Source organism: Miniopterus natalensis, chromosome 10 (assembly GCF_054644295.1).
Source record: "Miniopterus natalensis isolate mMinNat1 chromosome 10, mMinNat1.hap1, whole genome shotgun sequence".
Taxonomy (NCBI): Eukaryota; Metazoa; Chordata; class Mammalia; order Chiroptera; family Miniopteridae; genus Miniopterus; species Miniopterus natalensis.
The window spans coordinates 39,014,915-39,028,136 of record NC_142090.1 but is presented as its reverse complement, the minus strand read 5'-3'; the positions used below and the strand labels follow the sequence as shown (position 1 = coordinate 39,028,136).

The window sequence follows — 13,222 nt, the reverse complement described above, 5'->3', positions numbered from 1 at the left end:
TCGGGTTTGTCATTTGTGGAGCTGCTAGAGTGATGCTGTGGTGTGTTCTGATATTGGTCACTGGGTATTATGGGTCTCGAGCCTCCTGGGAAGGGCTCCAGTGCAGGCTAAGGTCAGTTGCCTCTTGTTTCATGCTTGGGGGCCTCCAGGTAGAAGCTTCAAAGTGATCTTCAGTTGGTTGCCACTGGAGCTGGCTTTGGACATGCGTGGGAGAGGCTACACTCTCTGGTGAGGCTGGATGCTACTAGTTCCTGTCATAGGACCCTTTGGTGGGCACCATAGTGCAAGTTGAGACCAGACACCACCTTTGCCAGGTTTGTGGCTGCTTAGTTAAAGTTGTGTTCCAGGCCAACACTGGCTGCTGCTTATGCCAGGCTTGGGGCCGCATATCAAGAGCCACAAGCTACACTGAGGTCAACTGCTTGTTTGGGGATCTTTTGAGACATTTTGAGAAAGTTCATAGGAATAACCAAGGTAGGGTGCTTTTCTGGAGGAGCCACTGGAAGAGGCTTGTATTGGGCAAGTGAGTTGGGAGGGACAGGGTCTCAGGGAATGGTGTTAGCCAGGTTAAAGGAGAGCCCAGATTTGGCTCTCACCTGTGCCTGGCTGGCTAGGTTTAGGGAGGAGTTCAATAAAGGAACAGTGGCAGCTCAGAGTTGCCCCGACCTCTCCCCCTCCAGCCCTCTTCCTGAAGTTAGTCAATTTATTTCCTCCCTCTGTGTTGCTGGTTGTTTTTGAGCTGCTGCCCCTGCACTGGAGCTTAGAGCGACTGAGTTCGTGAGCACGTGAGTCTGTGCAGGCCACCTAAGAGGTTCGCCTCAGTTTCTAGTAGACCCTTGTCCTTCTCAAATGCAGTCCCCACTGGTTTCCACAGCCAGGTGTTATACAGACTTCGTCTTTCAGATACTGGTGCCTCGGTCTGGGGAGCCTAGTATGAGGCTGGGTCCACTTCCTCCTCAAGGGGACCTGCACAGCCAAAATATCTCTCCTGCTCCTTAATCACCATATCATGGATATGGGGCCTTCCTATTTCACTTCTTCGTCCCCCCCCCCCACCAGTATGGATGTGGGTTCTTTTATATCCTTAGTTTTAGGATTTGTGTGCAGCTAGTCTTTAGGTGGTTCTCAGTAAATGGTTGTACTATAATTTAGTTACAGTTTTAGTGTGGTCATGGGAGGAGGTGAGCACAGAGTTTAGCTGCTCTTCTTTCAAACTAATCCTAAATCTGTCTCCTTGACAATAAGGAGGTCAAAAGTAAAACTATTCACATCCTTGACATTTGATGAATGGTTAAGCCTTCGTTTAATATTCATAAATATTTAATACTCATTTGATGTTCATAAATATTTGTAAAACATTAGCATGTAAATAGAATAGAATGTTCTATAGCTTTTACAGTTGCAAATACACTGTGTTCTTTTTTTAAAAAAATAATTTTTATTGAGTATCTACCATGTACCAGGTGCTATTATAGGCTTTGGAGATACAGTGATGAGTCCCAATAGTCAGGATCCTGCTCTCAGGGGTTAAATTCTAGTGGTAGGATATAGATATGAGCAAATAAATAGGAAAATGTTAGAGAATGAAATATTTACAGGAACTAATAAAAACCACACAAAAGTATGTTCGTATGTATACCCACACTAATAATAATGCACTGATCAAAATATCAAGGGGAGATTTTTGACGTTGAAAATAAAAGTGGGAATGTAAAGTTGTTTAATTGTACTGTTTAAAAGTATCAAAAGTTTGAGGAGAAATCTTAGAATTCAAGATTTGACATTCTGCAGAGAAGTATAAGCCAGTTTGACTTGATTCGCTTTGGAAAAAGAAAAGATTTAATGTTACTTTCAATGTTTACCTAAATATGGACTTACTTTCAAGTTATTGCCACAATTCTGGCATGAAAATTGATATTTAGAGTCACATGGAAAGGGATTCTTACACATTTAATACAGGCATACCTCGTTTTATTGCACTATGCTTTACTGCACTTCACAGGTTTTATGTTTTTTACAAATTGAAGGCAAGATCCCTCCACCAGCAAAAAGATTACGACTTGCTTTATTGTGGTGGTCTGGAACCAAACCCTCAATATCTCTAAGGTATGCCTATATTTGTGTAATAGTTTTTGCAGGTAGTGTTTTTTTTCTTCTGGTCGGTTTTTTTTTTTTTTCTTTTCTTTTTTAAGTGTCACTCAGCCTGTCCTTTCTAATCCCTGCAGCTGCTTGGCTTCTGCAGGTTATGTTTTAAGGGAGAAAACAAGACATGCATTTTAAGCTGTAAACTTGCAAATGAGGAAGCCACCAAATTGTCTAAAATGAAAACTTAAATTAACATCATTTTTACCATTAGGGAAAACTGAACGAAGGGTATGGGACCTCTCTGTCCTATTTTGGCAACTTCATGTGACTCTGTATTTCAAAATAAGAAGTTTTGAAAAGTAAAAGATAATTTAAAAATGGGTTTTTCATCTTTTCTAGTTTGTGGAGGACTATGAGCCTACCAAAGCAGACAGCTATCGGAAAAAAGTAGTGCTGGATGGGGAGGAAGTGCAGATCGATATCTTGGATACAGCTGGGCAGGAGGACTACGCTGCAATTAGAGACAACTACTTCCGGAGTGGGGAAGGTTTCCTCTGTGTGTTCTCTATTACAGAAATGGAATCCTTTGCAGCCACAGCTGATTTCAGGTATGTCAGGAAATAATGTTGTTGCTCTGACTTATTGCATAACAGTTTCTTCCCCAGAAACAAGTGGATAACTAGAAGTTCTTACTTGGTAGTCTTTCACTCTGTGCTTAATTGTGTTTATTCCCTTTGATATCAGTATGTGGATCTATCCTCTTTTACTCACGAGCTTGAGTTTGTGACAGCCTCGCTACCCAAAGTCTCTTTATGCATTATAATAGTGGTTTTTTTTGGAGTATACTACTACTACTGCCATAATAGTTGACACTTGGATCACATAATGGAGCCCTCACCCAGGTTTTAAATCTTTCTTCATTAGTCACTGTTTTCTCAGCACCTGTGTAACGCTCAGCAGGCACATTGCCATCCTCCTCACAATGTAGATGTCCTTGACAGCATGAAATGAATTTTTTAAGAGAAATAATAATACCATAGCCCTGGCTGGTATTGCTAAGTGGTTAGAGCATCAGCCTGCACAGTGAAGAGTTGTAGGTTTGGTATCCTGGTCAAGGGCATGTACCTGGGTTCAAGTGTGCTCCCCACCCCCAGTCAGGGTGCATGCAGGAGGCAACCAGCTGATGCATATCTCATACTTTCTGTCTCTTTGTGCCCCTCCCTCCCTTCCACTCTCTCTGAAAAGCAATGGGGGGAAAATATCCTCTGGTGAGGATTAATAGCAACAACACAAAGAGAGAATACCATAGATTGGCACACTAGGTTGATTTGTACAATAACTTTTCTACCTTATTGACCACTGGCTTAATCAAAGTCTGGCATCCATTTGGTTTGATGGAGGGTGGGAAGTAAAGGGGAGAGGGGTTCTCTTTATACCTAAGAGAAATGTGGCATAAATAAGTTCCTGAGTAATCTCGTAAGTACTACATGCATAATCAAAAGTATTCTTTATATGTTTTATTTCTGCATTAAGCACCTGCTTTGGTATAGGGGACACAAAAGAAGCATGAAATTTTTGTTTCCTGTTTCCAAGATTCACACAGCTTAGTTGAATAAGGCATGAAACCTAGAGCAAGTCAATGACAAGTAGGAGACATAAACAGTGATCATTACAGGGGATCCAGAAGAGGCCTTCATGAAATAGATGAGCCTGAAGGATAAGGATTTCCAGAAATGAGGAAAGAAGTCATTTCAGGTGGCTGAGCAAAAAACTGAACCTGGGCTCCTACGAAGTATTCCTTTTTGTGTACACTTGAAAGTCTCAAGAATTTAAAGGATTCTATGAGAATATTCTTTACAAAAGCATATCTTTAAGAACCTTTTAAAATACAGGTTTTTTTGTAAAATTAAGTGTGTTGGTTCCCATGAGGAAGCAGTTTTGTATATAATAAGTTGCAAAGAGTGGCAGATTCTGGTAGCTTGTAATGCTGGGAGACAAGTTGAAAATTATATAAATGTCAGTGCTTATTCATTCATGAAATATCTGAGTGTGTATTATGTCGTAGCAGGTCCTATTCTAGTTAATGGAATAAATTTTATCACCACAGTCACCAAAGTCAGAGTGGTATTTCAAGGAAATAAGGTATTTCTATGCCAAGAGAAAGACTCTTGGGCTATTGCTATTACAGTGAATCACATTACTCTTCTGTTGTACCTCCTATAAATAACAATTTCTTAATGACTGACCAGTGATTATTGGAAGGGGATTTTGAGACTGTCAGCAGTTCACATAGTCAAACTGCAAAGTACACCACAAATGTCAGCTCCTCTTATTAGCCTTTCTGGTCCTCCCCTACCAAGGTGGAATCCATTGTTTCTTCATCTCTGTATGGGATGCACTTCCTCAGCTCTAGCAGCACACTCTTATACTGAGCTTGATTTATAGGTAAAAATTCTTAAGAGCAGAATCCATTTCTTATCCATGTCAGTGTTTCTAGTACCCATATTTGGCAGAGTTGCTAGCATATAACATATGCTTAGTAAACAATTGATAGAAATGTTAGAAGACTCTTACTTTGATTCTCATTTTCTGTTGTCAAAAATGAAGAAGCTGGACCAGTTTGTAAAGGTATTTTCTTATTCTAAAATTCTGTAATAGCCTCTTTAACTCTATTTAAAGAGAGTGTCACAGTAAGCAAATGTGTATGTGTGTTCTAGACATAGCATTACCTTTCTCTGATATCCAGGAAAGTAGCTAATAAAACCAACTGATTTAAAGAATATTGTCTTCTCACCTCTAAATCCAATAGGTCCAAGTTTTCCATGGCCATGTTTCTGATAGCATTAATCACACCGTAATTTCAATAATGGGTCTTCCTGAAGTACCTGACTCATAGTAGCTTAGTAGGTATTTATTAAGAAACAAATTAATGATTATGTATAAATGACTAGAAGTGCTAGAGTCACAAACTAGAGTTACTCTTAAATTCCTGGTGGTTAGTGAGACTGAGTGGTAAGTTGTTAGTATTAACATCTTAGTTTAAGCTGGTGGTCACAAAGGAAACTGAGTAAGGAAGCAACAGCAAATTTGTTGTTGCCAGCACTGAAAAAAGATTGTGATTGGCCAAAATCCTCTTCACAAATATATCATAAATTTAATACCAATAATGGTGAGTGTTGAGATACTTTTTGCAAGAAATCATGTAAGTGGTTAGGAAACATAGCACTCTGTAGAACTGTACAGCTCAGCCTATCTCACCCAGACACAGCACTCCATTAATATTTTCACTTTCTAAAAGATGTTTAAGGCAACTACAAATTAGTGAAGGATGGAGGTGACTGTATGTATGGTCCATAGTTTATTCATACTAGAAAAACTAATAATTCAGGTCCAAAGAATGTCCTGCAAGCATTGAGTCTCAGAGGGTTTGGTACTTCTTCAGTAATCAGGTGAATGTAGCACTAATAAAAAATAACACTATCTAATATAGTGCTTACCATGTGCCTTATGCTGTTCTAATCATTTTTAACATATATGAGGTAGATACCACTGTATTTCATAGATTCTAAGACACACATTTTTTACATTTTGTCATCTGCTAAAATTGGAGCTATATTATATACTATGACATCTTAAGTTATAATTGGCAGCAATTTTTCTTACTGGTGCATAAAATAAATAATGTTTAAAGTTAGTGACTTCTTAAATGTGATTTCTTTTTAAAAAGTATTATCCAAGTTTATAAGTAAAGAAAGTGAAGCACATAAAGGTTCAGTGGCTTGTCCCTGGTCATGCAGTTAGGGATGGCAAAGCAATTAAAATCCAAGAGGTCTGCCTCCATATTCTTGCTTTTTCAGCTCTGCAATACTGGCTCTCATTAAATGAATGATGGCTCTATTGTAACACCACATGGCCATCCCATTTCATGTTGTTAAAATGGAATGTGGCAAGTTTTCTTTGTAAAATACAACCCCTTTCCCTACTGTGTATTTTTGTAATGTATTAAATGTTTTTATGTAGGCCATTGTTTTTAAACTATGTTATTGAAGTATTCTATGATATCATATTAGCCCGGCCGGGCATGGCTCAGCGGCTGAGCGTCAACCTAGGATCCAGGCGATCAGGGTTCGATTCCCGGTCAGGGCACATGCCCGGGTTGTGGGCTGCAGCCGATCAATGACTCTCATCATTGATGTTTCTATATCTCTCTCTCCATCTCCTTTCCTCTTTCTGAAATCAATAAAGATATATTAAAAAAAAAAAAGCCACTCTTTTATGATATCATATTATAATATCACTAGTTACTTTGTTAGTATCAATTCTAATCCTCAGTTGAAACAACTAATTAAAAACATTTTTTCAGAAAGGTAAAGTTGTTGCCTGGCTGGGCGTGGCTCAGCGGTTGAGCGTCAACCTAGGATCCAGGTGATCAGGGCTTGATTCCCAGTCAGGGCACATGCCCGGGTTGCGTGCTCGATCCCCAGTTGAGGGCATGCAGGAGGCGGCCGATCAGTGACTCTCTCATCATTGATGTTTCTATCTCTCTCTCTCCCTCTCCTTTCCTCTCTCTGAAATCAATAAAGATATTTTTTTTTTTAAAAAAAAGGTAAAATTGTCTTTATATGATCAACACTTTTCTTCCACCTTTTACCTCATCTTTTCCCACAGGTTTGCTCTGATGACTATATAATAAAGAGATTTCCCTCTGCCAAATTGTTACTTTGCTGTGCAGGGGAAATGTCCTATAACTTGGAGACCCTCACCATAATACCCAGTGCTTGGTGTTCATTCCCTGTCAGAGGTAGGGGTCTCTTGTGATGAATAACTTTTGGGAACTAAACCTTTTTGAAGAGGGTTTGTTCTAGTTATTCCAGTATGAGGGGCCCCATAGTATCTAGTGTAGAAGTTGCGTGTGTGTGCTCTGGAGTTAAATTTCTTAGAATCAAATCCTAGTTCTATTTAACTGTGACTCAGAGCAAGTTACATAATTTCTCTGTGCCTTGTTTCCCTTATCTGTACTAGGGTGACAATACCAGTACTAATTTTGTAGGTTTGGGGTAAGGATTAAATGAGATAATATATGTAAAGCACTTGAAACATTTAAAGCGCCTGCTGCATTATGAGCACTCAATAAAATGTTAGCAGCAGTGGAGGTGGTGGGTGGTATTCAGCAGATGCTGTCTAAGAGGCACAAAATAAACTAATCTGAAAATAAACCAGGACAAAGATTGATACTCCGTCTCAAACGTCATGGTAAGATTCCTACGAAATCAGGTGTACCTTGCTGATCTGTCATTCTAATAATCCCCTTAATTTTCTCATTTTTCTCTTAGTCTAAAGTATTTATGTTTCTATTGTTTCAACATCACTGTATTTCAAAGAGGCATCTGTAAGATAGGAAGCTAGTAAACCTCAGTGTCACAAATTTGTTTGTTGATTTTACAAGAAAACATCTTTCTCCAATGGGTTAATAATAATCAGTAAGAGCAGCTAACATTTATTGAGTATTGACTTTGTGCCAGGCACTATTCTGAGCACTTTATGTTTAATTCTAACAGCAACTGTATATGGAAGGTGTATCATTGTAGTCCCACTTTACAAATGAGAAAACTGAGGCAAAAAAAGGACTTTACTCAGAGTCACAGGACTGTGAAGATGACACTTCACAGCTTGAAACTTATCTCTAAATGCAAAATCTGTACTCAAGAGCTGACTTCCAGGTATTTCCAGCATGTGTGGGGCTTTAAAAACATTTTGTTGGATTTTGATATGATGTGATAAGAATGGCACCCTCCCCACCGGTATCCTCCGCCAGAATCCCATGACCCCAACTTAATCATGAGAAAAACATCAGACAAATCCTAACTGAGATATTTTTCTAAAGATCGCTCATCAGCACTCCTCAAAACTGGCAAGGTCATCACAAACAAGGAAAGTCTGAGAACTGCCATAGCCAAGTGGAATTTGAGGAGATCAGATGACTAAATGTCACGTATCCTAGGTGGAGCTCCGGAAAGCATTTAGGGGGAAGTTGCATTTGATACTTTCATTTCATACCTCATTTGCCATATTTTATACTGTCTTCCTTGGGGTATTTTTTCTTTTTCAGTTAAATGAATGTGTAACTCAAATGATTGTTGGTAGAATAAGGAAGAAGTGCTGCTCATTTCCTACCATGGAATAGATGAGCTGATTGTTGTTATGTAGAAACAAGTAAGTGCCAAAAGCAGGTGGTATTTTAGTTATTTTAACATGTACAGGTAATATTTTTTCCTCATTTTCTCTTATCCAGGGAGCAGATTTTAAGAGTAAAAGAAGATGAGAATGTTCCATTTCTGCTGGTTGGTAACAAATCAGATTTAGAAGATAAAAGGCAGGTTTCTGTGGAAGAGGCAAAAACCAGAGCCGATCAGTGGAATGTTAACTATGTGGAAACATCTGCTAAAACACGTGCTAATGTTGACAAGGTAAAGGTGGCTCTCCTTACTATGTTAAAAATCGGTTGATTTGCTTTAACTCTGCCCCATTTTGTCCAGAGATTCTGAGACTTTCTAATGATTTAATATGTGTTGATTTTTGTCAGCCTTGAATGCTCAAGTGCAACCTGTTAGGAATTTCTTACTTCAGCTTTTCCCTTGGTTTCCAAAAGACAGTACAACATGAGACACCACAGCAAAATGTACTTTTTTTTTTAGCACAGATAGGAATCCTGACCTGAATTCTTACTTCTTTTTTTTTTAATCTTGATTGGATGGATGATTTAGAAGGAATTGTGGAAGTCCTCAGAGCTGACACTTCTCTGGCCCCATTTAAGTTCTCAAAAATGAAGGAACCCTAGATTAGAAGATTTTTAAATCTCTGTACAACTCCACTCCCCACCCTCAACCTCTGTTTTTTCCTGACTGGAAAGGGAAACCATCTACCCTTTTTCCTTATATTCCCACTTTGTTCAGATTGGTTTTTCCTAGAGACTAGGTAAGGAACAGCCTTACCTCATGTCTAGGAGCCTTCCCAGGTGCATATCATCCTGCTGCTAGAGATTGTCTTCAGTGTTTAGGAAAACTGCCTGTTGGGCTAAGGCAACACAGATGCTTAAGAGCCCTCAAGGGGGGTCTTTTTCAGCCCCCAAACAAGTGCATACAAAGCTTGATAAACACAGATTCCTGGGTCTTACCCCAGAAATTTTGATTCATCTGGTCTGGGGTGGGACCTAAGAATTTGCGTACTGGTTATCTCCCAAGGTGGTACAGACTGTGGACTGATTAAGCATGTTAACAGCATTGCTGTAGGTGGCCTCAAGTTTTAGTGAACTCTGCTTGTGCTTGTAGATTTTCACCCTGATCCAGAAATCATGAGGTTAAAAATATTAGAGATTCTTTTTGTTCATTTACTGTAAGTTTTAAGACTGGGTGTCAGGTTCATCTGATGACCTTGTTAGTACCCTTCTAGCTAAATGCTCTGGCTTTTTAATATTATTTTTGTTTTTTCATTGCACATGAATTTTTTTTGTAAAAAAAATTTTTTCATAATATTGAGGGAGAAGTATAAGGAGGAAAAGTGAGTTATTCTTCACCCAAATTCCAATCCCCTCCCTTCCCCTCCCTGTGGGTAACATGGATTACCTACACTGCTAACATGTATGTATCTTTCTAGACATTTGCCTGCATTTATAGGTGGGCATACAGAGTTTAAGGGAGAGTTTGTGTGTTTGTTTTTCTCCTGTATAAATAGGATTTTTACAGAATGTAGAATGTGACTGTTTATATATTATATGTATAGCATTTCTGTGTATGTAGATAAATAGACAATTTCTGTGGTTTGGTTTTTTAAATTGTACAACAAATAGGTCTTATAATTCTTTCCATATCATTGCATGGAAAGATGCACCACATTGTTTTTAAATTTGCAAAGTGTTCCATAATTAAGCTTTTTCATAATTCAGATGTAATCCCTTGTGTTTTATCTTTGGAGCTATCATCACTTGCAGTGCTTTTGAAATTTTTATATTAAAAATTGGAATAGAAGGATAAGGTTATATTATGTGAACATTTTACCAAAGAGTGTAATTCAGAAAATTTCTCAATTTTCCCAATATACTTAGACAAGTAGACTTTAGTTTTCCTCTCCGTATACTCCCGAAACAACAGCTTTTAAATATTTATTCTTATATTATGTCCAGAGGTTACTGCTGTGATGCCAGGAAGTACCAAGCTTATATTACCTATTTGTTTTATTTACCCTTTTTCCTTCTTTCTAGGTATTTTTTGATTTAATGAGGGAAATTCGAGCCAGAAAGATGGAAGATAGCAAAGAAAAGAATGGAAAAAAGAAAAGGAAAAGTTTAGCCAAGAGAATCAGAGAAAGATGCTGCATTTTATAATCAAAGCCCAAACTCCTTTCTTATCTTGACCATACTAATAAATATAATTTATAAGCATTGCCATCGAAGGCTTAATTGACTGAAATTACTTTAACATTTGGGAAATTGTTATGTATCACTAAAAGCATGAATTGGAACTGCACTGAAAGCATATTCACTTTAAAAAGAAATTAATGTGGCTTCACCAAGAAGCAAAGTTCAACGTATTTCATAATTGCCTACATTATCACAGTCCTGAATGTAATGTATGAGCTTGTGTTTTGAGGTCAGTCTTTATTAAACTGTTAAAGGGGTGCTCTGGGGGTGGAGAATGGGAGGAAAAGCTATTTTATATCATTTTAAAATGTTGTGGTCTTCTACTGCCTTGAAAATGACAATTGTGAACATGATAGTTAAACTGTACCACTTTTTTAACCATTATTATGCAAAAATAGAAGAAAAGTAATTGGCATGATTGTTGGATATAGTTATGAGAGTAATTTATCTGTGAACCTGCATTAACTTAGAAAAGTGGTGTAAACTTGCACATGGATATTTTCGAATATGCCTTAATTTAGAAACTAAAAAATACCCAGTTACATCATTCTGGGTTGTTCTCATTGGCACCATGGGCCCATTACCCCATGTGTCCTGGTGAGAGACTACATACCTAGTAAGGAGTACAACTTTTGTATAGAAGATTCTTGAGAAATGACTGTCTGCTAGGGATTCTGTCCAAATTTAAAATGTGTGCCATACTCTGGTTCCTCAAAGTAAAGTTCCAGAGCTCCTGATTGCTTCTAATTAAATATACGGTTGTTTAAAATGAAGGGCCAGCATATACTTGTAAGATAATTTTAGACTATGAGGATTCAACACCGTTATATTTAGTGAACCCTCTTTTTGTTTAAGATGCTAGTTCCTGTAAATCCCTTTCTGCAAGTGGTAAGCATGTGTTAAGTTTTTTATCTCTTTGGAGCAATCACATCAATAGTGCTAATGCATTTTGCACTAGAACGCTTTGGGAAAATACTCATGCTTGCCACCTGTTCTTTTTTTTTTTTTTTTTTTTAATCCTCACCCCAGGTATGTTTTTATTGATTTTTAGAGAGAGAGAGGAGGGGGGAGAGAGAGAGAGAGAGAAAACCATTGCTGTGAGAGGAAAAACATCGATCAGCTGCCTCCCATACATGCCCTGACAAGGGATTGAACTGCAGCCTGGGTATGTGCCCTGATCAGGATTCGAACCCACAACCTTTTGGTGAATGGGATGATGCTCTAACCAACTGAGCCACCTAACCAGGGCATCACCTGTTGATTTTTAAATTTGTACTCATACGATTACAGTTTGGCTCTATGGGAGTTATTAGGTGTGTTTGTAGCCTGTTTGTGTTCATAATGAAGAACACTGTAGCTATATTTTCCTTAAAGTTAACATCAAGCAATCAAATCTGAGTAGAGTGCAGAAAACAAGTTTACACAGGCCAAACTTTAGGCCTGTGTCTCCATTGTGTGGTGTGCCCACAGGGAGAATTAAGCACGCTATTTGGAAGCATAATTTCAATGGAAAATCTGCCACTGTCAGATTTTTCTTTTCTTCTTTGGAACAGAGCTAAGACAGTTGATTCACAGAGTGTTTCTTTCTTTTTGCTCAGTCCTGATTTCAATAAGTCATTGTGTTCAGGCATTCCAGGTAACAGATGTGTAAGTAAAGTTAACAAAAATAGATTTTTTAGAATTCAGCTCTTTAGATATTGCGACTGGCTTGTTATGTTAAATATTTGTCCTTAAAGGGTTTGAGATGTACATCTTTTATTTCGTATTTTTCATAGGCTATGCCATGTGTAGAATTAAAGTACCAATGTAACACTGGCCCCATGGGCCCAGCACTCTCCATGTGTACTCTTCGTGGTCTTATTTAACCAGGGGTCTTAACCACTAACATTGTGACTTTGCTGTGAGACCTTTCCTCTCCTGGGTACTGAGGTGCTATGAAGCCAACTGACAAAGACACATCACATGTCTTAGGCTGATGCCACTACCCAATTGCTTTATTTGCAATTTGAGCCATTTAAAGACCAATAAAATTCCTTTTTTAAAAATGTTTGTGGTGTTACTTGATGTTTACAATATGACATGTAAAATTCAGATTTATCAACCCTAGGTATCTTCACCAGAGATTTTAAAAACAATGAAATCTTTTAAGCTGTTTAGGGACTACTTTTGTGTAACACCTGATTTCCTAAATAGCAGTATTATCATTGCTCAGGTTTAGTCTAGGCTCAGAAATGGAAGAATCCCACATGCACAGTTACATAGAAATGCTGTCATGAAAGTCACAAAAGTGTGCATTACTTTTAGAATACACTAAACTAGAATGAATAGAGTGACAGCTTCATATTCATTTTCTAATCAGAATGATCCCCAGAGACTATTTTCCAAAATGTTGGAGGAGTAACCACCCTGTTACCATTTCACCAAGATTTAGACTATTCTCTTTCACATTCAGGATCTGGTAAAGAAATTGTGGCCTATTGACTGTTAAATAGCCTGTGGGTTAGAAACCATTGGTCCAATATTGAGCACAGCCTTTCAAAATTCAGTTCATTTTAATTTATTACTTAACTCAAAAGCAGTGCCAAAATGAGCACATGCAAGTTATAATTGGTATAATTTTAACCTCACTGTATGAACTCATTTTTATCACCAATAAGGGGTCTGCTGTTAAATGTATACTGAAGGTTAGATTAAGCTCTTAAACAGAATCAATGCATGTCT

The 13,222-nt window shown here is 38.0% G+C and overlaps 1 protein-coding gene across 2 annotated transcripts in view; it reads left to right on the top strand.

Moving 5' to 3' along the window:
* Positions 1-11,426, top strand: part of RALA (RAS like proto-oncogene A) — a 76,041-nt gene extending 64,615 nt beyond the window's left edge. For both annotated transcript variants that reach the window (XM_016207277.2, XM_087821079.1), the window contains exons 3-5: positions 2,485-2,693; positions 8,378-8,552; positions 10,343-11,426. In XM_016207277.2, coding sequence (XP_016062763.1) covers positions 2,485-2,693; positions 8,378-8,552; positions 10,343-10,465 — 507 coding nt within the window. In that variant the 3' untranslated portion in view covers positions 10,466-11,426. The remainder of the gene's footprint in view (positions 1-2,484; positions 2,694-8,377; positions 8,553-10,342) is intronic.
* Positions 11,427-13,222: the final 1,796 nt, after the last annotated feature.